This window comes from Corapipo altera, unplaced genomic scaffold (genome assembly GCF_003945725.1).
Source record: "Corapipo altera isolate COAL_440 unplaced genomic scaffold, ASM394572v1 268, whole genome shotgun sequence".
Taxonomy (NCBI): domain Eukaryota; kingdom Metazoa; phylum Chordata; class Aves; order Passeriformes; family Pipridae; genus Corapipo; species Corapipo altera.
In genome coordinates, this window is record NW_020884901.1 from 1519944 (window position 1) to 1545853 (window position 25910).

Consider the following 25910-nt stretch of genomic DNA (forward strand, 5'->3'; position numbering starts at 1 on the left):
AGAATGCACCAAACAACTGGTGGCTTCTGCTGTACCAGGGACTGAGAAGGTGCAAGGAGACAGGTGGGACACAAGGAAAAAATGAGCATCACAGAATCATGGAATGGTTTGGGTTGGAAGGGACCTTAAATCCCATCTCATTCCAACCCCCTGCCGTGGGCAGGGACACCTTCCACTACCCCAGGTTGCTCCCAGCCCCGTCCAACCTGGCCTTGGACACTTCCAGGGACGGGGTACCTACAACCTCTCCGGGCAACAGAGAGGTTTTAAAGTGAGATCACTCCACTGTGTTTCGTTCAGCAAAGCAACCTAAAAGCACATGCACGCACAGCCTCCCATGCTCGCCTTTAACTGTAAACAGCAGGTGAAAAAAACAATTAAAAAAGGTACGAATACAAGTTCGAAATCCCTGAAGAAAAGACATACCCACGAGTATTAAGAACAGTAAAAAAGCTCATCATTAGCAGTTGCAAACTCGTTTCCATCCTGTTGCATTCATTGGAGGAATACAAAATTGAATCTAGTGTTTACATGCTAGACTTACAATAGAAACTGGATTTCAAAGGTTACATATGGAGAGAAATGTATCAGCATAGGAACCTGCAAAAGACTGTGCTGTACAGCATTTCTAAAGACACAGGTCTGTCAAGACAATACACATGATTGCAAATCCTTTCAGACAGTTCAAAAGCACGGCTGGAGGTAATGCTGCTTCCTGTCCTCTGAAAGGATTAACTGCACCATTATTTTTAGTAGGTTTTAGTGACAATTTAACCTCAAGAAATACCTAACCCCTCAAAAACTGAGGTGATCAGAAACATACAGGTACCTTACAGCCCTCAGGTTTTACTTCTTTGTACACTAAACATCAATTCATTTGACAGTATCTACAGAAAACGTTTTAAAAAATGTTTTTATGAAATACTTTTAATACTCAGTAATGCTAATATTTAAAAATACTTCACAGTGTGGTACTAATGTAACTTCATAAAACGAGCAACTTGAGTCAGCTAAAGCTCAAAGCCTTACGTTATATTAAAATAGTCCAAAGATTCCACACACACACACAGAATCACTAGCACTATAAATATACCTAAGCCACTTTAGTGCAAAGTCTGGTTTTGCTTCCCCTGACAAATCCCTCTATATTCCTGCCAGCATATTAAAATGTCATCCTTTACTAATCTAATTATTGATTTTCAAGGATTCATTTACAGCTGAAATCCCAGAAGAACTTTTTTCAATTTACCATAAAAGTAATGACTTGGTTTATTAAGCATTTGATTGCTCGACTCACGTGATCTCTGTAACGCTGAGAATGACTGGCACATGCACAGCAAGACTGGAGTTCATCTTTCTGAGGAGTCACTTGAATTTATTTCACCTTTTAACGAAAGGATCTCCAGTAATGACCATCAGAGAGAAGCCAAAGCTTTGAATTACAGAATTGCTATCCTCATCTTACAAACTGCTAATTAGAAAGAAGTCAGAACAGGCAGTTTGGACTCCCTGCCCCCTTTCTAACCCCCGAGGGTACCCTGTGCTCCACCTCAGGTGCCTCACATAAAGGTACTGCCCAGGTGGAGCCCTCCCCGTGATCACCAACTTCAAAACATGTTTGCCTACCCCAACCCACATTCTAAATATAGTCCAATGCAATGTGCATCCACTCAGCATTTCTAAAACCTTCTCAGCAAATAAAGCTCCTGGTTATCAACCTGTGCACAGGTGTCAGTCCCACAGTGACCTGATGCCTCCTGGTCTCTCCTGGAGCGGAGCCTGCACAGCCTTTGATCAGCCCAGGGATTGTGACACTCCTCCAAAACAGCTTCAGGACAAAACAAAGATGACTCGTTAATAACAACTTCTGTTTCTCAGTTGAAATAACTACAAAGTCACCAGTCAGAGGGTCAGTTCTGCCTGCACAGATTGCTGGAGAACACCTGAGGCTGTAATTAAAGCTGGATCAGGATACAGGAACATCACTTCTGGTAATGTTTTCATTAACTGCTAAAGCTCAAGAGATGCAAATGGGATATGGGTGAGAGCCACAACCACTTCCATCTGCAGCCACCACTACAGGCCTGTAGAGCAGACACAGCCTGTGGCTTGTTTTCCACTCTGCAATAGGAGCAAGAGCTGAGAGGTGACAGAGCTCAGTATTGCGTGGAGAACCAGCAGCAAAGCTGCCTCTGTAACCAAACATTTCATTTGTCTAGAAAATGATGTCACAGGAAAAAAAACCCTGAAAAGCCGAGTAAACAAACTATACCATTCAGATTATTTCCCTGGGGCTGGAACACCTCAGATAGACAATCATGACAGAGCCTGACATTACCCCACTTTACCTGAACTCAAATGAGGGGCTGATCCACCACCCCAGGCCTGCAGGGAATCCCTCTGTGGTGAGTGCAGCAGCCCCAAGGCTCAGAGGAGCTGCCTCCAGAGAGCAGCAAAGCAAAAGCAAGAAGGTTAAACTCCACATTTAAAAAAAATGTGCATTGTAAAGAAAATGACCCAAATTAAATACCCCATTGTTCTGACCAAACTCCAGTGGGTTTCCTTTCTTTGTTTCCCCTGGCGACAACTTTCAGTTTCTGTCTCTAAATACAACTGCACCTGGTCCTAAACTTATTGGATTTTAATTCTGAAGTGCTGTCCTCTTCCAAAGGCATTTTACATACATAACTTTAGTATTAAATGCCTTTGCTTATCTGCAGAAATGTCTTTTAAAGTGGTACCTCTGCAATGCACGGACAGGAAGGGAAAAAACAACTGGAATTGAGACATTGACCTCTACAAGCCAGGAGGACACTTCTCTTCTAGTGAAAATGGGTTGTTTTCATCATCCTAAAAGAGGGGCTGTTTGCTTTCATGGAGACAGTCTGTAAAACCTGATGGCCCAATGCTCTGACCTCACCACAGCCCCATACACACCCCAGTATTCATTTGGTAAAAAATATTAAAGAATATTAAAGTTTGGATAAACGTGGATTAAAATCCAAGGTTATCTTGAATGACACCACGGGAAGGATGTGTCATTGTATTTGCAAAGTCATGGAAGGGAAGAAAAACATCTCTAAACCAAACAACAAAATAAGGGCCAAGTCAGGCCAATGTTTCAGCAGGTGCTTCAAGTACTCAGAACCAAAAATGTGTTAGAATGACAACAAAAGCCCTCCAAAACCACCACCTCCTCTTATTAAACTAAAATTACCTACAATGGATGAATCAAGCAATCAAAAAAATGTTAAATGGGCCTTCTGTTTGTAATGTCTCAAGGCAGATTCCTGCACTCACACACTGGTTGGTTCCTAAGAGATATTTTTTAAAGCATCGACCTGAATTAGGAAAAGTTCTGCCAACTTCCAACCCTGATGTGAAGTAAGATGAGATTGAAATATTTCAGACCTCCTGACTCATGGAGTTACATCCTTGATCGTTGCAGCAGTTGGGAATACCACAATAAACAGCAAAAAAATCTGCATATTAAATTCGCACACTGAACGTTTCCATCTTGCATCACATCCAGGCCTTGGAAGTGACTTTTTCCGAACAAACTGTTGAAATTTAGGATTCTTACACGTAAAACCTCTCTGTGAGAGGGCAGGGACAATGCCACAGGGGTGCAGTTTGGGAATTCTCGTTCTCCTGCAATTCTCTGTGCCTTAGTGCTTTGTACCACTTTCTTCCTGTCAAAGACTTGTGACAAATATCCAAGACTGCCCCTTGGCACTCTGACACCGAGCCATGTCAGAATTCCAACCAGAAGAAACATTTCTGAGCGATAAGAAGCTTAAAAACAAGTACAAAACCCCCAACAACAAATCAAGACTGTAGAAACTGGTAACAGTTAATTAAAAAAAACTAGCAGTAGCATAACAGCAAAACTGTTGTTTCACACAAAACATATCTGTTGAGCTTAAAAATACTGTCACTTGATTGAGATCATAAAAAAATAATATTTCACAGATATTCTCCCAGTCTATTTGGAAAATGACAAAATAATCACAACCTAAACTTCCAGTAATCCTTAAAAAGAATAAAAATAAAGCGTTCTAGATGAAGCAAATTATCACCTTCTGAGAAGCTGTGAGTATTGAAATCCTTCCCATGGCACTAAAAAAAGCCACTGAATTGCATCCTGCAAATTGAACCTTCCAGCAGCTTAATTTGAGAGCGAGGCAGATAACCCTAATAAAAAAATCAGTTTATAGTCTGAGATGGAACTTCAAAATTAGTTCATTTAATCACATCACAACACAATTTTCATGAGGCTGTAATTTGATTTCTGTACTCTCCTCAGAGTGGTATTTATCTGTGCAGTGCTCTCGGGCACAAACGGAGCCAGGGAAGGATTAGTTTCATGTGTACAACAAGGAAAATGAGCCAACTGCAAAGTTTGCTGCCTGACAATTCCTAGCACAGACTGTGAGGAAAAGGATCCCTCCCTGTGCCTCGTGTGAGCTGCATGACAAAGGGTGTTCAACGGGCTGCTGAGCAAACAAGGTAATGTGTGGCAAAATTATTTCTTCCAGTTGGCACAGTGAAAGGGAGTCACCCCCTGCAATTCCACTGAAGACAACAGACTCTAATGTTATGAATACTTAAAACACCTAATCACAAACAAACCTACATCAACATTAAATTAACTTAGAGGAAAAAAAACCTCGTAATTTAAATTATTAAAAAAAAATAATAAATTAACACAGACAAAAAGAGAAATACTTGAACCTAAAACTAAGCTACTGAGGCAACATTAAAAGCGTCTGTACAAACACTGGATGAAACTTGAATGCACCAATTGGCTGCAACTCCTCTCCATCCTCATCTCTTGGAGACTTCCAGATTCTGATTTTCACCTCTCCCAGAGATTATCTGAGCTGAGGAAGACTTGGAGATGAGTAAGGCAACTGAAAACAGCCTGGCTGTCAGGAATGTAGAACTGAGCCTTAGCTGCAAAGCAGCAACAGCTGCAGGCATGGATCTGCATCTGGAACAGCCACTGCGCTCCAAGCACAATTCCAGGCTCAGAGCTTCAGCTCCAGTTAAACCTCTATGCCATGATTTAGACCCCTTACCAGTTTTAAACATTTTCCAAATTCTCCAAAACTAGCACACAATGATACTAATTAAACCCTCTATTCGTGAAAAAAACCAAAAGCAACAATCTTTGCTTCCACTTAAACCTGAAACTGCCATTTCTGGGGTTTTAGGCCCCAGCAGATTCTTCTCTTCCATTAAGTTTTAATCAAATGCTATTTCAATGATACATTGCATCACTTCAAAGACTCGGAAATGTTAGATAAGGTGAAGAACAGAGAAAAGCTATTGGGAGTTTACCTGAGAGGCTGTTCCAAAAATACCACACACACACACTTTGATATTAGTGACTAAAGCCCTTAAATTGTTCCCCAAAGCCCACCTGTGCCACAATACCCACAAACCGCTGGAGAACAATTAGCCAGCTGATGTGCTGGGAGCTTATTATACCACTCAGAAATGACTCATTACACCCCTGCACTCCCCCCACGGCTGTCTGTGTCTAACCAACGTTCAGACTGAGGGCTCTGCAGAACAAATCACCTCTGCCACGTCTGGAGGACCCGGCACAAGCCCCGGCTCCAGACTCTGCCTTACTACAGAGGAGAACAGGAGATGTCCATGGGAAGGCATCAGGGTTTACACAACCTGTGTTCTTCACATTTCACATGAACCGAGGAGGAAGTTTATCTGGAGAGTTTGGTCTGGGGATGGAACATGCTGGGAGCAGATCAAGATACAAGTTAAATGCTTTGCCGCTGGGGTCCCCAAGGGAACGGGGCAGCAGCAGTAGTGGTTCTGCCCCATCCTCCCCAGAACAGGCACACACTCACCCCCGAGAGGAACCAAGTGCATCAGCACTGAGTGCTCACAAGCACAGGCTGTGCCAGGAGTGCTTCATCCTGCTGCTCTCTCTGCCCTTCCCTGTTTCCTCACTGGCAGCCCCACGAGACTGTTCTGGTGCAAATGTGGATGGGCAGAGGGACTGCAGCAATCCTGGCATGTGACAGGCAGAGATGTGGGCTGGGATCCCCCAGGGCAAAGGGCTCCCAGCAGAGCAGAGATCAGGGGGGTGTTTGCTGGAGGGACAGGGCAGAGCACTGAAAAGATGATCTTGATCTGCAACAACAGACAACTTGACACCATTTAAAAAAACACAGAGTCTTCCCTCTGGCCAAGAGAATTACCCCAATTCTAAAATGATCCAATTCCTTTTCCCTAACCTTTCTTCGTTCCCACTGTGACTAACAGCACACACCAGCTGTACCAGAGCAGCTCAGGGAATTCCCTGAGCTCGCAGCACCACGGAGGGATAAACAGGGGATGCACAACCTGCCCTCAGAGCAGGTGTGGTGGAGAGACAGGCAGACACAGGACAATACAACTGTAACCCACTGTTACAGGAACACTCAGTTCACTTGCATTTTCCAAAATGGCATCAGTAAAAAGAGAAGGATATTCTTTAGGAAAAACTCAACAATTCTGCCACACTGCCTTCTTAACAGCTTTCCAGTACTCCAAACATTTAATCTAGGCTAGCTCGAACAATGTGGTCAATGACATTTGGTTTCTCAGATATTGCCTTTGTCTGACCAGTTAGATATGCGTTTGCCAACAGGATTTAGCTCCTGCTATATTTGAACCATCTTTAATCCCATGAAGGCTAAAGAAAAATGTCTCTGATTTAGCTCTGTGCACTTATGAATAACTCAAATACTACAGTTAAATTTACAACATAGTTCCCTTAGCTGTTTAGAAGACAATTGTTTTCTTTCCTTTCCCCTTAAGTTCTAGTATGTAAAATATCAGAAGAATTTAGATTAAAAAAAAAAAAAGGGACATGTTATTTTTAAAGTTGTTCTTGAGAAAATTTCCACATACAAACTCATGGCATTTCTCCACTGGTTTGAGAATAATTTTCACATGTTGGCATCATCTTTGAGTGGCTGCCACAACTCTGGTATCATAAAGCAACACGTATTTTCTCATAGCTTATCAAAACACATTTTATTTAACTACTAAATTTGGTCTGATCCAAGTTTTTCTTCTTACTTCACAACAAACAGGAAAACGCAGATGCCATACTCTGATCCAAACATGCATCCTACCAGGGAAACAGGCACGGACCCAGATCAGCCCCAAGCCTACGACTGCTCAGATCACATCGCTGCACTCACGGCTCATAAAAACTGAGTTCACACTGAAATGTTCACATTGTTCACTCCTGTTCTACAAGTCCTGTCTAGGTAGCACTGAAAAACAAATTGTTTGGCCCCTTCTGTTCTGACGCTGGAACGTTGTGTCAATATACTTTGGCATATATTAAAAAAATCCCTGTAATATACCATAGACTGTGACATTTCCACTTCAGCTCTATCATTTACATGTGAAGCACGAATCTCCAAAGAACCCAGTAAAGCTGTAAGAAAGACTACATTTTGCCGAAGCTCTCAGACACCCACTCCATTCAGTCACACCAGCTGGAGAGGTAAGTGTCAAGATACAGCTTTATTCTTTAAAATGAATATGGAGGTGAAACTCCACAGCCTCCTCCACAGCAATCATTTTTTAAAGTGAAACCACAACGATATGTGCTCCTGATTCTTCAGTGTCAGCAGCATTTCTCAGAAACCTTTTTGCAAATCTGGACATCTTAAAATCATATCTAACTTATTTCGCAATTTGCGGAGTCGTCCCTGCACTTCCCAGTCCAGCTGACAGGCATCCTAGACATGACATCCATTGGAAGATCTTTTGCTCCTAGAGGTAGAGGAGTCCTTAGCTACCCTCTGTCTAGCGCACGAGGCACAGATGGCCCCCGAGAGGCGCTTCAGCCCCTTCTGAAAGACACTGTTGGAGAGACTGTAAATGACACAGTTGCAGAAACTGTTGCTAATGGCAAGCCAAGTGGTCAAGAAGGACGCGACGCGGTTACTATAGACATTGGAGCTCTCCAGCAGGAAATAGATGATGTAGGGCAACCACAGGATGTAGAAGACACTGGTGATGCGGAACAGGACCATGGCATAGCGCTTGTCCGGGCAGGGCTGTGCCTCCCCAGCCTCCCCATCCTGGGAGCTGAAGCGCACCCGCCTCTCGTTGATCTCCTTGGTGTGCTGCTGGCAGATGCGGAAGATGTTGAAGTAGGTGAAGCAGACGATGAAGGCGGCCGGGGCGTAGAGCATCACCACAATGAACAGGGTGAAGTAGGGGTCGGTGTTCCAGGAACTGGCGCACCACTGGAACACATCCCCGTGGTATCCAGGCTTTCCCCAGTGAAAGGAGGGTAAGAAGACCAGGCAGGAGTAGAGCCAAATGGTCAGGATGCAGATTCGCAGCCTCCACGGGGTAACCAGCGTGTTGTAGGTCAGCGGCTTCGTGATGGCGATGTATCTGTCAATGCTAATGCAGGCCAAGGAGGCCATGGAGACGCTCTTCAGCACCGACACCACATAACCAAAGATTTGGCAAACCAAAGACTCACTCAAAACAATAGGATAGTGCAGCAGAGACAAAGAAGGCACCAGACAGCTCACACCCACCAGGAGGTCAGCATACGCCATAGTCTGGATGAAGTAGCTGGTGGTGTGGTGGTTCAGCAGAGGTGCACAGTGAAAGACAAATATCACAATAATGTTGCCCGAAATAATCAGCACCATGAGGAACACAATAATAACCACTTCCAGGAGGCAAAAATTGATGGTCTCCAAATAGCTAATGGCCAGGAGACAGAAGGGCCGGCCACTCTGGTTGCCAACCAAAGAGGAGTTCATCTTGAGCACTGCAGTGATCGCTCTACTTCATGCTCCTGCCTGCTGCCTGCAGCCACTCCAGGCAGCTGCTGTCATTGCGGCTGGTGCTGTGCGTGCAGCAATGTCAAAACCGGAGCTCCGGTCCCCAGGGCTGCTCCAGATGCTGCTGCTGTGCATTGTCTGCAGCACAACTCCCCTTTAAATCCGGCTCCCCGCCGCTGCCGGTGCACCGGGACCCGGCGGCAGGCATGTCAGCAACTTCCCCGGCGCACGGGAGAGGGCTGATATTGGTGCCCGCCCGGGTGGGCTGCCGCGCCGAGCAGGGACGAGGGGCTGGGGGAAGAGGGAGAGGAACCTTCAGCGAGTCAGGACGAGAGTCCTCCCAAAGGCTGACAGAGAGAAGGGGAAAGTGTTTTACAGAACCGCCTCTCCCCGCCGCCCCGCTCCTTCCCCACGCCCTGCCCAGCGCTCGCCGCCGGCCCCGCTCCAGCCCCGGTCCCCTCCCCACGCCGGGCCCGGGCCCCGCCGGCGGCAGCGAGGGGCGATGCCGCCCCCGCGGAGCCCCGGCAGGCGGGCGGGGGGATGCGCGGCGGGGAGGGCGGGGGTCCAGCCCTTCTCCGCTGGCTCCATTTTGCACGGCGCTTTTGTTCGCCGCCTCTGCCGGCCCCGCCGCCGCCCCGGCCCCGCCGCCCCCGCCGCCCCCCGCCCGGCCCGGCCCCGCCGCCCCGGCCCTACCTGCGGCGGGCGAACAAAAGCGCGGAGCATCTTCGGGCGGGCGGCGTGTGCTCCGGCCGCGGCGATGCGGAGCCGGGGGCGGGGAGGCGGGAGGAAGGGGAGGGAGGCGGCGGGAGCCGGGGGAGGGCGCGGCGCGGACCCGGCGGGGAGCGGGGCCGCAGCCCCTCCGCCCCTCGCCCAGGGGAGCGGGGCAGCGCCGGCCGCAGCCCCGGCACGGCGGGGGCCGCTCACGGGGCGCCCGGAGGGCCCGGCCCACGAGCGGCCGATGGCGGTGGGAGCATCACCCGGAGCGACCCCGCCGCGCCCGGAGAACACGCGGGTCCCGGCCCTGCCCGCGCACCCCAGTACTGCAGGGACACACACACCCGCACCCCAGTACTGCAGGGACACACACACACAACACACACACACACACCCGCACCCCAGTACTGCAGGGACACACACAACACACACACACACACACACACAATACACACACAACACACACACACCCCCGCACCCCGGCGCTGCAGGGACACACGCACCAACACAGCCGAGGATGCTCCCTGCTCCTCCTCCCGGCACCTCTGCACGGCCAGCGACAACCGCCCACCACGGGCGTGAATTCACGCGGTTCGTCGTCACCTAAGGCTTTTCCATCCCAGCCCTTTTGGGGAAATACTTATTCTGGAATAAACGTGCCTTTGCTAGGCGTGGTGTGTGCTGTTTAGGAGACACCTGACACCAAGGGCAAAGCTGAGAATGGTGTCCCACCGTTAATCCAGATGTAGCTCCAGGTAGGCAGGCACCTCCCTCCACACACATACACAGAATGCAAAAGGACTTGCTGGCCCTGACAGTCCCCAGGACACCCCACACCAAACCAGAAACCAACGACATTCCAGCCAGCAAACACGTGAGAGATTCACAGCACAGCTCTTAAACTTGTGTTCACACCATGAGCTAACACCATCACACTATTTAACCAGGAAAACCTCTTTGAAGGCAGAGAGGCATAACAAGAGATGGGTATTGTTTGTTGTTTGCCAAGAGTGTTTTATACAGGTGACATGCTGGAAAACACATTCCCATGGTATTTGGAAGCTCATTCTCTGCCCCGATACCAAACTGCCCCACTGGCACAGCTTAGGACAGGCCCATCACTATGGGAATTGATCTTCCATCGGATCAAACCAGTAAGAGACTGGAGTGAGGCTCTTTGGCAATCCACATCATTTAGGCACACGTGAAAGTGTCCAGCTGGCATCCTGACAGGCCTAAGTCCACACACTGAATTCTACCAACACCAACAAACCCAGGGTTTTGGTTAACCTAAGCTAAATACTGGCCAGTCTGTGCAATTCCTAATGGATAATTAACTGTGGCCAAAGCAACCACACTGCAATGCTCAGGATTGTACCTGACCTGTAAGTAGCAAAAAAAACCCCATTTTATGAAACACTTGCATTGGTCAAAAATCTGTGCTGGACAACAGCATGACTTGGCAGATTTTTAGTTCATCTTGTGCAAAAGCCTGAAAACAAAAACTTGGGCCTTCCACCCTATCTTTACCCCAAAAAGATCCCTTTACTCTTGTCCTTCATTTTTGTCACAATTTATGGTGTTTCTTCTCATGGCAACTGAAGTACTAGAACTGTAGCTAGGAAACATAAACTTTGAATTAAATTTAGGCAAGGGCATTGTGGTTTTACAAAAAACAAGCTATGATTGAATTACTGCTGGAGAAATGATCTCCTATCTTTCCAAAGCAGAGAATGATTTACATACCGATTGATTCAAACAGTATTTCTGGATCCTTAGGCACCAATAGACACATTATAAACATCCCCAGGAAAACAACATACATTGAACCTTCTATCTCAGATGTATAAAAAACAAGGTAGCAACGGAAATGGTGAGCCTGACCAAAACAACATCTGGTTGCAGGAATTTTTAAACAGAAGGTGCACCATGAAATCAAAACCTGCCCGACGTTCAGGTTTTTATGAGAAGTACAAGCTCAACGCCCATCCAGCTGAGAGGTATTTCTGTCTGGTTTTCCCTTTAACTGCCGTTCTATTGTTTCCCCGAAGCCGAGAGCAATGACTGTTCAGTGCTGCTGCCAACTTACTTCAGCTTGTTTAAAACACCCAAACCAGCAACACCTCAAGTTCCTCCTCTTGATCACCCCTCACCAGCAGCCCGAAGTGGCCAAGGGGGTAAGGTGCAACTGGAAGGTAACTGGGCTGGGGGTCAGCACCTGCTACCCCAGCTCTGCTCTGGGGCACAGCCAGCCCACTGAGAGGAACCACTTCCAGAAAGCACTGGCTGAGGTCTGCTGGGACTGAAAACTGCTGCATTGGAGAGGCTTCTCCCACTCTACACCGAGGTACAGCACAACCTCATCTAAGGCAGTGAACAGGTACTCAAGAAATCAGTCAAAGTTACAGCGACGACTCTGGGGAAAACTACTGCTTGAAAAAGATAATTAAACTTTTATCACCACGTGATCAAAACTAATCAAACACGGGATCTTGAGGTTCAGACACACTGACAAGGCTACACCGAGATTCACAGACATGTAGGATTAATTTCAGTTGATTGTACACAATTGTGGCCCTTTGTACTCCTGCAAATTAAATTTATTCTTTTTAATTTATACGAACATATGGAAATAAGATTGTGATACAAGTGGAAAATAAGTGTTAACCACCCACAGCTAAAGTTCTGTCACATTTTATGCTACTGATGACAACACATTCAGTCAAATAATGGTAGTGACATTTTAATCTATTTCTTCATTAAAAACTAGTATCATTTGCACCAAGACAGACAAGTATATTTGGTAGAACGTCTGTGTTCTGTAATCCTCTGCTCATGGAGACAAAAAAGTGGGAAGATGAGAAAGTGTGTAGCAAGACTCCTGCTGTAAGAAAGACTGGAACAAATTAATCTCTTGCCAGGCCTGGAATTTCTACCAGAAATGGTGACCCCGGGGTAACATTCCAGGATACTCCTCCTGCCACTGGACTATTATTTTTTATTTTATTTGTGCCACAAGATGTCCCTCTCACGTTGTAATTTCTTAATATAGTGTATTTATCTGGTACAACAGTTCATGGTTTTTTCCTTTCGACATTTCCTCCCACACAGACCTATATCCAAGAGCTTTTTACTTTCTCCTCAATATTGTAAATGTCAGGTTCTTAAAATGTTGGTATTATGAAGAACTTCTCCACTGAGAGATTCAGTATTTGTACTAATCCTTTTTAAAAACCTTATCTGAAAAGTGCCTGTTGTCTCTTTTGCTTTGTACCATGTTTACTTATCTTTTTTTAATCCACATGGCTCATTTTACACATTTTCTACTCAACAATACTTTCCATCCACCTATGACTGTCAAGAACACGGAGTATTTTTCCTGCAGGTGTCCATAAATGCCTGGAGTGAGTCTCCACATCTCTTCTCCTACCCTGCAGTGGCTGGAAGCCTGAAGATTAACAGCCATAACCACGATTGCCAAAGTCCTACCAGGAACAGATGCCTCTCCCAGGGATTGTCTAGATCGTTTTACCTAGAGCTTGCTTTCTGTCCCCAGTAGGGACATGACCTTAATTCACTGGGCTGGCTTCCATCCACACTCCCCACCACGAGCACAGCAATCTGGAGTTGCTAAAAGCTTTATTATTGCACACAGATGGTGTGCAAATTCTCAAAAGTGACTCGTGGAAGCACCGCGACGGTGAAACTTCGCCATTACCGCAATAACAAAAGCGCAGAGAACAAAACCCCAGCCAGTGTTTGGCAAAGAAATAAAGAGCAAATCATTAATTAATGCTGCCATGATGACTGAATGCAAGGAGCACACCTTGATGCACGGGTTCAATGCCATTTCTAAGTCATATTCAAGAGGAGACCCGGACGCAGCCTCCACTGGTAGAACACAACAGGAGACATTTCCTTTCCACTCCTTCAGTGGCCACATCTCAACAGTACACAAACAACTGTCCTTGCAGCAGTTAATTTGCAAAAGAAAGCAAAAACCCAGAGATTCCCTGAGCCTGCACAGGAAAGCAACCACCAGAAGGAATCCTGGAGTGCTGCATCCAACATCCTGCACACAAGGGGAAAAAAAATCCCTGGCAGAGGCCAGAAGGTTCTGAAGCAGCTGTCAACACAGATCCTTATTAATTTGGGACTGTGCTGCTGCGTGGGGTCAGGAAAAGCCTGGCAGAAATCAAGTGCAGCTACAGGAATAGAGGTCAACATTAAGAGGGAAGGGGCACTGGATTAGGAGCACTCACCCAGGCTTTCAGCATCTCCTGCTCGCACCGAAGGGCAGAGGTTTCACATCGGCTCCTTGTGCTCCTGCACCACCCCACAGCAGTTACTCTCAGATAAACCACCTTCAGTGCATGGTAATGCAAATAATTACATGCTTGACAGGGAGGAACTGGTATTGGGGACATGCAAGGCACTATGAGGATGGTGAAGCAATGTAACATAATGGACCTTTGTCTTCACAAAATTAACAATTTTTTTTTCCCAGACACATTTACTCCTAAGTATTCCTGCATATTGACTGTAACTGAGCTGCTATTTTAAGAGCAGTAAGAATTAGTCACATTAGAACTCCAAAATTATCAAATTTCACGACAGGCATGAAATATCAAGAAAGGCATGAAAATAAAAATTTAAGGCCAAAGTGCAGTCCAGCATTATTTTACTGTTGGCATATACTATATACAAAGGGTCTGCAATGTTATATTGCTGGATCTTGAATTCATGCTCTCATCAGCCTCCCAAACAGTCTTTGCATTCCCTGCCTATTCTCCTCTTTAGCACCTCCACACAGTGACTTGAAACCTTACCCTTCTTCCACTGCCTGCAGAGTGAAGAAACCCCAGCGCCACTGGGAACCAACCAGACACTTGTGCTCTCAGACACCAACCTTTGTGCCTTCTACAGACACAGTCCCAGCCTGTTTCCATATTTAAGTCACTGTTTTCATATTTGTCAGTTGTCACAACAAGAACAACAGGCACAGCACTGGGCTAATATGGCACTTCCAGATGAAGGCAGCTTTGTTTTCATTTCCTTGAGCTGGCCATGGCAGCACGCTGGTGATACACCACAGACCTCACGTGACTACAGCAGGGCCTGAAAATGGTCAGTCAGTACCCATTTGCTTTAATTTCTTCATTAGTTTCCATGCTGAAGGAGCATTGCAGGTACAGCCAGTCCTTTTGCTGCAGAACACAGTCCTCGACCAGCCTACTCTCCCTTTTACTTGGACTCTAGAGATGCTTCCAACACATGAAATCCAGGCTATTTTCTTTGTCTCAGCCAAATGAAAATGAGTGGAAAGGTTTCACAGGTTTAAAAATGAAACATTACACTATTCCCTTCTAGCTGACAAAGATAGTAGCAGTACATGTCACCAACTGTGCCACAAAGACATCATCCTTTCCATTCTGATACCAAAACACTGAAGCAGAGAAACAAGTGATGCTGTCAACCACACACCAGGCAATTAAAATAACACAACAGGGTAACTGTGATCACTCCTTGCCACAGCACTCAACCTCCACATTATTTATATGATTTATTCACCATAAAACCCAAGTTACAGCTCTACAGTGCATACACCAATATTAAGGAATTCAGATCAAGTTTCTTCTATATTCACTAAGTATGTGAAAGTACTTATGGCAGAACATTTTTAGCTAATCTGATTCATTCACATCACGTAGGATCCTTCCTGCATGAATCCAGCAGAAACCAAGTTTAATTTCAGATGCCCTCCTGCCCTCAGAATTAAGGTCTTTAATTGCTCCTTGTGAATCTGTGCCATCAGAATATAGATATACAAAGGCTGATTCAGTTGGTTTGCTTTTTAACTGGTGAATAATTAATTTCTGTTATATTTGTACTAAAGTTGCATCATTAATAATTTCTAATACAGTCCTTCTAGACTTGCATGTTTGATGAAAGCAGTAAAATCCAATGTAGTTATACAAATAATGGTCAAATCCAAAGTAACACATCAGTGTTCTGGATAACGAGTCAGTGACATTTCACTTTGTGACCCATTTGTTACTCTAGAACTTTGAAAAACACTGGATGACGTCTGTACATACAATTCTTATTTTCTTTTCCTACCTTACTGAGGTCAGCATTCAAGATGAGGAATTAAACTGCTGTCTAGGGCAAAAATGTCCAAATTCTGGTTTTTCTTCTCTCAAAAAAGGGTGCAATTTCAACTAATGTGTCAGACTTTTAGCATAAATATTAAGACAATAGAGCAAAATTCAGCTTTCATTCAGAAAAGCCAAACAAGCAAAGGAAACGAACCTCTGTCAATTATGAGAGCAATTAACAAGACACATTGTTTACAAACTAACTCAGAACTCGTCAGAGGGAAACAGAACTAAGCTTATTAAAAGGAAAGCAGCCTAATGCCACAAGCAGCTCTGCCTGTTGGGGTTTTTGTTGTTGAACCCCTGTATTCAGACACACTCATGAACCCTTAGGAAGGCACACACTCCCAAAAACCTTTAAGACATGGGGGGGGGGAAAAGCCGCCCAAAGCTGCAGAGAAGCCTCCTACCTTGGTGATGAGGATGCGGTACTTCTCCACCAGGTGGTCGTTGTTGTGACACCCAGCCAGCAGCTGCCACACCTCTCCCCGCAGGGCCTCGGGGACCCCGCTCCGCACCAGCGCCGACAGCGTCTTGGGCCTCACGCTCAGGTTCAGGTGCCTGGGGAAGGGGGGGGGTAAAAGGAGAAGATGCAAAAAATGAGCTCGAGAGTCAAAGACACATCCTCATCGAGGTACAGTCAATGTTCTAACTTTATTCCAAAAATACACACATTATCAAGGGTCCTACAGGGTTCACACGCTCTATTCTAACTTTCTATTGGTTACATTCACTTTCACACACTATATCTATAACTTTATTGGCTCTACTAGCCAAGGCACATTTCCAGGCCCCCCCATCTTCTGGTTTCTCACACTCTGGATAACAACCTCCTTCCCTGTTTTCCTCTATGCAGCTTTCTGATATCTGCTGCTCAAGGACACAGATCTGCTGCTGGAGAACACAGGTCCCTGCCGTCCAGCACACAGGCCGGACTGTGCAAGCAGGCCTGAAGCAGTATATGTCCTGCATCATCTAAGATTCTTTCAACAGGGGGGAGGATGTCACTGCCACCCAACCAGGAGCAGACACCTCACGTGGCAAGTGACAGCAATTTCAAGTGGCAAGTGGCAGCCCAGATGCTGCCAGAGTAAGAGAAATTCAAGTTATGGGAAAATAAACATGTATTCAGAGAAGTAGTTCACGAGCTCTTTTCTTGATTCCCATTAAATTTAAATGTAATACACATATATAACAAGAGTTCAAGAAGAAAAAGAGAAATTTAATCTAATGTAAATATATTATTTCATAGTAGAAGAGGTAGCTAAGTTGTTACCTATATATATATGTATGTATGTAAATAAACCTTTGTAAGTATTTTCCCCTTTCCCCAATGCTGAGTAGTTGTGTTTTGTCTGAAAACCTTCTCAGGCTGGGGAAAATTGTGGGAGGGGGGCTTCAACTTGGAAATTGGATTTCTGGGGGTCTCAAACCATCACACATGTATAATAATACACTCAGCAAACCAAAACTCTCCATCAGATACTAGAACTGGAGGACAGAGGTCATAAAGTGTAAATTCCAACTCCAGACTACCCCAAAATGATCAGGAGCTTGCAGAGGTCTCCACTGCTCGACACCCAGCAGGCAGGTAACCTTTGGGGTGAGGGAGGGACAGAAGACAGACAGAGCTATAAAAACCACCTCACATGGTTATCTAACTACATCCCTGCATTAAAGCAGCTTCCACTGCACAAGCCAGTCCCAACTAAACAGCTCTTTCCAGCGAGACCGCTGACAGCTCATAAATTACAGCTCTGAAAGTTGTAAAAACCAAACCTACATATAATTTATGCACTTACAGCAAGTTAAGCTGAACAGCTCATTTGTGGCTTATACATAAAATTCCCAAAAGACACAGGCCTTAAATCAAAGAAATTAACATTTTTCTGCAGTTACTAAAAAACAAATTTCTGGTAAAATGATCAAGAGAACTGACAGACAAAGCCAGGCAAAAAACTGAACTTGTGTCACATCAGTCGCATTATGTTCCTAAAAAGCTGTCATTTGATAATGTTTGTAACAGTCTAACAGATATGTGGATGATAATTTGACACAGAATGGGACTCTTTGCTGCCTTTCTTCAGTCTACAGTGTTCTGACTCAGTAATCTAGAGACTACGTGGACATTTAAATCAGCATTTACTGCCCAGAGCCCAGGACCATCATGTCCTCCTTCACTTTGCCTTCTCTAAAAGAAATCAACCATAGCAAAAATAATAATAATATAGTAGTTACACCTATATCCATATACAGTCATACCTACAGACATACATTCACAGAGCATTTATTATACCTTTGTAATAAAGATTTATATCAAATAATTGTTACATAGAAAATAATCAACGTTTTTGTAGAGGCCTCTAAAACTGCTTTGCCCTAATCTCAGATCAAAGTAAGCACAACAATAGTTCCAATGAATACAGTCATGAAGGTTGTAGACTAAAAGCCACACACTACTGGATCCTTCCAAACTATTTTGAAATGAGAAAATTGTGTGACTCAGCAGTTATGAAATATCAGCCAAATACTATTTAGAAATCACAAAATAACAATGCATATTTAATTATTATACAAATCTAATTACAGAATTCTAAAAAAACTAGCATGAAACTTCCTAAACTCTGCTTTTTATGATTTTCAATCCTCTTATGTTAAAAGCTGGAGGATCATTGCTTCCAAATACACATTTTTAGTTAAGAAGGAAAGCCCTTTAACACATATTAAAGTTGTTGCCAGCATTAGCACAGAAGCATTTCATATCCTCTTAGAGCTGCCAAAACATTTCCAATGGGAGTCAGGTGGCTTAATTATCTTTTGAGCCCTTGGAAGAATTACAAAAAATTCAAGTAGAAAGAAACTTTCTCACAGCAGCAGATGCACAGAGCTCATCTGGTAAAGATGTTTCTCCAAATCTAGGAGAGGGAAAAGGGCTCATGGATCATTTTACCACAGCTTTCCCCTTCTTACAAATGTGTCCATTTCTATGTCCACTGTCTCACCAAATTAGTGCAAAACCAAACTGGAAAGAAAAGTGTTTATTCAAATAAATAGCAACTGCAAAAAATAAAAAAAGTTGTTATAACCTTAATTTAAAGAGATTCCTCGCTAAATGGTCACATCAATACTTTCCCTCATCCAAGCTGCACGACCCTACCATCCTGCTCCTTAAATCTAATCCCTGCTGTCCTACTCATAAATCTAATACCACATTCAACCTTTATTTGTTGTGCTCCCTTTGCCCTGCTCCTCACCAATATTAAGAAGCAAAAGGCAACAAGTAAAGCCAGAGTCAAAATGAAGCCTGTTTGAGCTCAGTCTCGTGTTCCTTGTCATCTCCCATTCTGGGGAAAAAAATAAAACCTAACAAAAAACCTGAATTTTGCAACAATCAGCATCATTTCAGAGCAGCTCAGGCTACTTCAAGATGAATAAAAGATCGCTCATCAAAGGAGGACGGTGTTGCATTAGCAATTGGACTGTCAAGAAACACTCCTCTTGTACACTGGCATTTTCCAGGGAAAAAACCAGCAGAGCTCATGTACTTCCTTCTTGGCAGGCTCTGGAGCCTTTCTTTAGATAAGGAAGAAAAACATCTTCGCTATCCAAGTCCAGATCTCCCATTTTCTTAAGCTACAGTCACTAAGATGTGACAGCTGCAAGAAAAACTGGCTGTGAACTACACTGGAATTACAAAGAGGAATGGAAGTGACTGTGCAAAATAAAGACAAAGGAAGAGCTGCATTTTCTTTATAATACTTAGTTTAGGTTTTTCTTTGGCAAATCTCAGGGAACTCACAGATAAGCAGAATACTCATTTTAAGACAGAAGCACCTACAGACACAGCATAAGTGAATTTCTATACATTAAGCATGCACTCAAAAATTCAAATACTTAAAACACCTTGTGAAGAAATCAGAAAAAAAGAAGCCAGAGAATAAGGGGTGTTGTGGGGATGAATAAAGGACTAAATCCATCCTAATCTTGTCTCAACCGGCCTTTGGAAACAACAAAAACTCCAAGAAGAAGGAGCAAACAGAACGAGAATATTCAGAACTGTAACTTGCAGAACGTGATTTTGCCACTTACCACTTGGACAGCAGCTCTCCCCACGTCTCAAGAATTTTTTCTGCACACTCTTTGGAAACATCTCCAGAACCACTTAAGAGTGGTTCATCATTGTCTGCCAACAGAACAGAGGGGACACTTCAGCCAAGGCCACATGGAAGGCCAGCAGAAAAGTGAAAAAGCAGAAACCCAAGTCATCCCCATCTCAGCTCAGAGCTGTAGGGCCACGTGTTTATATACTCAGAACTAGTCCACATTTTGGTTTAAAAGAATTTTTCTAAAGCAGAGAAAAGCTCTTGAAAATGTATTAAGTTCCAAGCTGGGCAGGTCCTGGTACAGTTTTATCTATCACAGTTGTCCAGCTCTCCTCTTCACTAAAACATGCTGCCTGCTGAGACTTTCAAATAATATCAGCTCCTCATTTTTACTCTCAAATCTGTTCACAGCTGCTCAGGGAGGGGCAGAAGCTATAGGATAATCCCCAATTTTAAGCAGCCTCTTTTCACATTGTCCCAAATACATCATCACACTGGAGGCCTGGGCTGGGAAAAGCACAGATAGGGAAGTGTCAGAGGAGGGAGAGGCTGCCCCAGGAATGTTGGGGTACTGGTTAGTGACTGCTCAGAGCACTCAAGCAAATAAAAACCCATCAGGAGGCCAGATTCTGATTGGAAATGATTCAACGTGTTTTATAACTGTGTTATTTACCATGTGCCCTTTCTCTCCCAGTCCACAGAGCACACAGTCTGCTTCTTACCTTCCTCTTCATCGTCCTCAGGGGGAGAAGGGATCATGGAGCCCTGGGAGCCCGACTGGGGCAGGCGCAGGGAGGGGCTGGCTGTGGTTTTCCTCCTCTCCCTCTCGGACTCGCTCTCCAGGCACACAACTTCATACAGCGTGTCCGAGTTATTCTTCCTGTCCTTCTGCTTGATCTGGGAAACAAGTTCCATTGCACTGAGAAAAGCTACACAAGTGCCACATCACTTCCTAAGGCTCTGCCTTCTCTGTCTGGAACGGAGAGCTGAGGAACAACTTCCATCCCATTCTGCAGTGAGGAATGCTGACACAGGGGAGTGCAGCACACTTAATGCACGGTGCAGGCCCGGGAGTGTTCCTGCCATAAAGGAACTGCACACAAATGCACAGACTTTTAAAGCTATAAATGCATCTGTGCTCCAAGAGAGGAAGGTTCCTTCATATGAAGCAACTCCACCCCTGTTTCTCCTCAATTTTCAATGCTTTCATACCTTCCCTTCCTTTAAAGGAGGACTTTTCTCTGTCAAGTGGTTCTAAAATTTTAATGCAGTTTAAGGACTTAGAACTTTTTTTTTCCTAAATGAATAAAAATAGATAGTAGAAAAGGGAAGGTGAAGAAGAGAGGGAAATAAGATTTATAATTACACTCTACACTAAGCTCCCAGTGCTCAATTTTATCCTTTGGAGCATTAAAAATGAAAAGAAATGCATCAAAACTAAAAATGACTAAATCACTACATGTAATCTGAGCAAATAAAATCCCTCTGCTTTCACCATTTCCGAATAAAGAAACACTGCCAAAGTAAGATAAGCCAATTCTACACAGCTGTATTTTTAATAGGCTAATCATGACTCCACAGAAACAGGTTTCCCTTCCAGGCTTATCAGGCAGTACATTCTATATTTGTTGCTTCCACTATGAATTTTGATAATCTTCCATTAGTAAACACTGGAAGTTGGATAACCTGACAGTGCCTGTGGAAAAAGAGAATTGGCTAAGATAAGTCACAATGCCTGTGAATTTGGTAAGACAAAAGATACAGAATTAGCTCAGCAAGATAAACTTCCTTTAAACTGCCAAACAGAAAAGGCACCTTTTGGAGGCTGTAGAATATTTATAGCCCAATAGCCTCAAATGTTCAACATCTCCATGCTCCACCTCAAAAATATCCTAAAAAAAAGGCTGAGCTCATCCATGAAGAATTTTTCCACCTTAAATTTTGAAGGAAAGTGTCTGAAAATGTGTATTGATATTTTACATAAAAAATAGGACATACACAAAATAGAATTCCTGGTGAACCTCATCTTTGTTACTACTCAGATGCCATTCATTGCTAGCACTTGAAGACAAGTGCAAAAAGAATGAAGAAAAGCCTCTTGTTTTATTGAAAACCTCTTTAAAAGAGAACACTTATCTAGTAATCAGGACTCCAACACTGCTTTTTTTTGGGCTGCACCCAAAATTACTAAACCTTGAGAGAGCACGTACATCCTCATTGTTATTTGCTTTTGTACATTTCCATTTCTTTAAACAAGACTTTAATTTCAGAACAATCATTTCTAAAACAGGAGAACAGCAGCTGTATCATCTCTTGAGTGACTTGGACCTTCAGTTTACCAGCCTCATTTTAAATTATTGCCTTGTTATGAATATCCTGGACAGGAATAATCTTTCCCTTTTTAGTAGACAGCATAAAAAAGTAAGTTGGAAAAAACCAGTAAAATTCTTTAACAAGTTCTAGGAATGTTTTGCAGTTGCCTGGTTTTTTTCCCCCAGGGCAAAATTGGGGTATGTGTGAAATCTCTGCTTCCAACCACGTGGAAGGGGAAAACAGACTTTCACCAAAAATAATTTCTTTTGGAATTTCAGATGGATGTTTGCTCATCTGAAAAGAAATGCTCAATTTGTATGATAAGTTTAGTGATGTATCAGATGTCACAAGGATTAGAGACTTCTTTTCTCTTCACCTCAGTTGTACACAATCACCCCACTCTACCCTTGTGTCAGCACCTCTCAGCACAGCCCCAGATAAATCCTCTGGTCCTTTGATTTCTGTGGTTTGGCTGGAAAATCCATAAGCCTCTATGGAACTTTGCAGCCTCATCAAAGCTATCAAAAAAGCTATTTCCAGCTCTTTATGGGAACTGCAGATAGCCAGCAACAATCAGCATGAGAAAGGAGAGCTGCTCTAAAATTGAAGAGCATTTATTCAGGAGCAAAACGTGGTATTATGAACATTGTATTCGTAAAGGTTTTACCAACCACAGGGAGAAACAGCCCATTAACTGTCGATTCTGTTTCTTTATTTTTTAAAGCATTACCTGTTTCAATTTTAAGAAAAAATTTTCAGTGGAGCTCCTCTTGCTGAAGGGCCAGAACAGCCTCTCATTAGGGGAACAAACCCTGACTTTTGTCTCCAGGATGAACCGAACGGGTTCCTGCACCTCAGTTATCACCAAATCCACTGCTGTGGTCATGAACAGCACTTTATCTGGAGAGAGAAAATGAAGTGAGAGTGCTAAAAAAAAATATTTCAAATAAAATATTCCATTGCCTCTTTCCTGGTAACATGAAAGAACAAAGGAAACTTTCTTTTTTAGAATTCATTTTTCCCCTAATTTAAACATCTCAAAACCTTAGAAGTTTCAAAATAGGGAAATCAGATGACTATGCACTACCCACTAGAGAGTAAGGAAACTGAAGTCTTCAAGCCAAGAAAATGATCTTGTTAAAGAGAATAAAAATTCTGCTTTTTCAAATCCCACTGAAGTGTATCCAAAACATTCATTAAACATTTTAAGTGCATATCTCTGCACTCAACTGCACAGTGCAGGTCTCCTGCCATCCAGCCTAATGACACTTCAGCTCTTTTTTGGTTTTAGAAGTTACTTGAGTGTTAAGTACCACGATATTAAAGGCATTTGAGACCATTTCAGCTGTGACATTCTGAAAATTGACTGCACAGTTTGATGCTCCAAAAGGAGGCTCAGTGACCTATGAGATCTCTTCTGGTACAGAACTGCTAAATTGTGTCCTTCAGGCAGGATGACATTCAATCCAGCAGCAGATTGTGCCCAGCAGCTGACTTTTATGACTTTGCCCAGTCAATTCCCATTAACTTCCCCAACCCTTGGCATGAAACTGTGACAACAGATTGAAAAGATGATAATTCAGCTGACATCTTAAAAGAAGCAATGACAGATCTGTTTCAGGACTCGAGAGAGCAATGGAGCATCAGCTATTTTTGGATGACAGTTGGGAGTGGTTTACTTTCATTTCCACAGGTACAGGGATCCTTCTGTTTTAATTAAAAACCTGGGTTTGGAAAAATCTGAACTGACCACAAGGAACTGAGCAAAGCAGAAATCTGTAGGAGTCGTTTAGTGCAATTCCCAATGGGATTCTTAAAAAGCTCCCATGGTGCACAAAGCACCTGCATCCTGTGCCCACAGCTGCACAGCCCCCTGCTAGGACACAGTGCTTACAAGGTATGACTGAACACTGGGTTTAGTTGTCTTTTTTTTTTAGATTTTTATGTGGCATTTGGCATCCTACTTTCTAAGAATACATCCCACACTGTGAAAGTCTTTTTGTGGGATTCATCTTAAGGGAAAAGAGAACTGATCCAATGCCCACTATGGAAGTCATTTCCCTGCCTAGGGATAACACTGGCAACGTTCATACCTTTTGGTGTTTCTTCATTTACAAACTGGAAGTGTGGAGATTTCTGATTCCAGCTCCCGGTGATCACGTAGGATTTCCCATCAGAGCTTTTCCCCATGGACTCCTGGAAACAAGGTAAGTGTATGTATCTTTAGTGAAATTATCTCTACATCATGAAGTCTCAGCCCCATGAAAGAGCCACTGCACTGGCAAGGGAAGGACAAGTCCCTGTGAGAGAGTCTGCAACAGATCCTCTCTGAAGAACAGGCTTCCCGTGCAATCCTTGGTCTCCTTGCTGATAACAAAAAGGCCAATTAGTACTAATTATTCTATATGTATGTGGTATGAGCATCTGTCTAGAGAGATGTGCAGACCAACAGCTCCTCTGGGAGGTGGCCACAGAGCTCACAGGTGCAGGTGAGATCACAGCCAGTAACACATTATTCAGCCATTCAGAACCAAGTCAGTGTTTTATCTCATGTTCAGCTTGTCTGTCTTCCCAAGAACCTTTTTTTTCTGGGCAATCCAAAGCCTGGTAAAAAGCAAAATTATTCATGTAGTATTGAACCTTTTTGAGTGCTCACTATTGTAACAAGCATGTACTGCATAAATACTGGTAAGGTTGTTGTCACTTCACACTTGTGAAGTCAGATGATCTCTATCATTATTTTATAGATAGAAAAGTGAGTCATAAGAACAAAGCACCCACTAATTCTCAGTGTTCCATTTGAAGCCTCTCAGGCCTCGATTTTTATAGTGATAAGTATGCTATAAAACTTTTCATGTTCAAAGCACAGCTCTTTAATATTCAGCACATCTAAAATAAGGCTCCAAGTTTCTTTTTTCAGGCCATTAACTGAGAACAGTCATGACTGACTATAAAATTGGGCAACTCCCTTGGCCAAGCATCAGGTCATGTTCTAACTCTTCAGAGGCTCAACCCAGCTGCCCAGAGCCTCACCCTCAACACCATGACCCACAGCACCAATCCCCATCAACAAGTGTGCAGAGGTGTCTAAATCTTTTGTGTCTATTACAATCATAACCAAAATTATTGCTGAACTTTATTACTAAAAGATCCTTACCAAATCCAAAAGGTGCATGTCACCACTCCGGACGTCTTTCCCACGGCTGAGGAGGAGGCCAAAACATCTGCAAAGCCAGGCAAAAAAAAATAAACTGTAAAAACTAGATTTACTCATAAACAACCCATTAACATTTCTTATCTACATAATCACTGTGATACATCACAAACAGCCCATGAATCCACTGACAAATGTCAACAAACCATCAAGCATGTCTCCTGCCCTTCCTTAGGTTTGGGTTTGGTTTTTTTCTGCACAGAATTTACCCTGCAGTACAGACAAGAATCAGATGAAGTGCAAGGCCCTGTCTTTCATGGTTTTCATTTCACAAGGACTTTTGGCCCACACAGGTATATCCCACTCCATCCTCTGGTTTGCCACACTTGAGAGGTGTGGCATTAAATCACACAAATGGAGAGTCCATAGAACAACTGCCTCAGAGGAAAGAACACAAACATCAAACAGATAAAGAATTGTTTAAAAACTGATGAAATTACCTCTCAATAGCAAGCTCTTTATTAGTTGTCTGTTGGACGTAAATCACTATCTTCTTATCAATCCCCTGGCGCAGTTTGAAGCATTGCCTGTCCTTGTCTTTGGGAACTGCACTGTTATTCACCAGGAAAGT

At 43.8% G+C, this 25910-nt stretch overlaps 2 protein-coding genes across 6 annotated transcripts in view; both read right to left on the reverse strand.

The window, feature by feature from the left end:
* Positions 1–25910, reverse strand: part of RABGAP1 (RAB GTPase activating protein 1) — a 74158-nt gene that overhangs the window by 22554 nt on the left and 25694 nt on the right. For all 4 annotated transcript variants that reach the window (XM_027649696.1, XM_027649697.1, XM_027649698.1 and 1 more), the window contains 7 exons: positions 25780–25890; positions 25283–25349; positions 24219–24321; positions 22856–23025; positions 20535–20709; positions 19799–19892; positions 16120–16270 (listed from right to left, as the gene is read on the reverse strand). In XM_027649696.1, the coding sequence (XP_027505497.1) occupies positions 16120–16270; positions 19799–19892; positions 20535–20709; positions 22856–23025; positions 24219–24321; positions 25283–25349; positions 25780–25890 (871 nt within the window). The remainder of the gene's footprint in view (positions 1–16119; positions 16271–19798; positions 19893–20534; positions 20710–22855; positions 23026–24218; positions 24322–25282; positions 25350–25779; positions 25891–25910) is intronic.
* Positions 153–10289, reverse strand: GPR21 (G protein-coupled receptor 21). Of its 2 annotated transcripts, none has more exons than XM_027649720.1 (2): positions 10055–10289; positions 153–9184 (listed from the first exon to the last, which is right to left on the reverse strand). In XM_027649720.1, exon 2 carries the CDS (start codon positions 8814–8816, stop codon positions 7770–7772), a length of 1047 nt encoding a protein of 348 aa, XP_027505521.1. In that variant the 5' UTR covers positions 8817–9184; positions 10055–10289; the 3' UTR covers positions 153–7769. The 2 variants fall into 2 exon arrangements, with proteins under 2 accessions (XP_027505521.1, XP_027505520.1); XM_027649719.1 differs by lacking the exon at positions 10055–10289 and adding an exon at positions 9531–9594.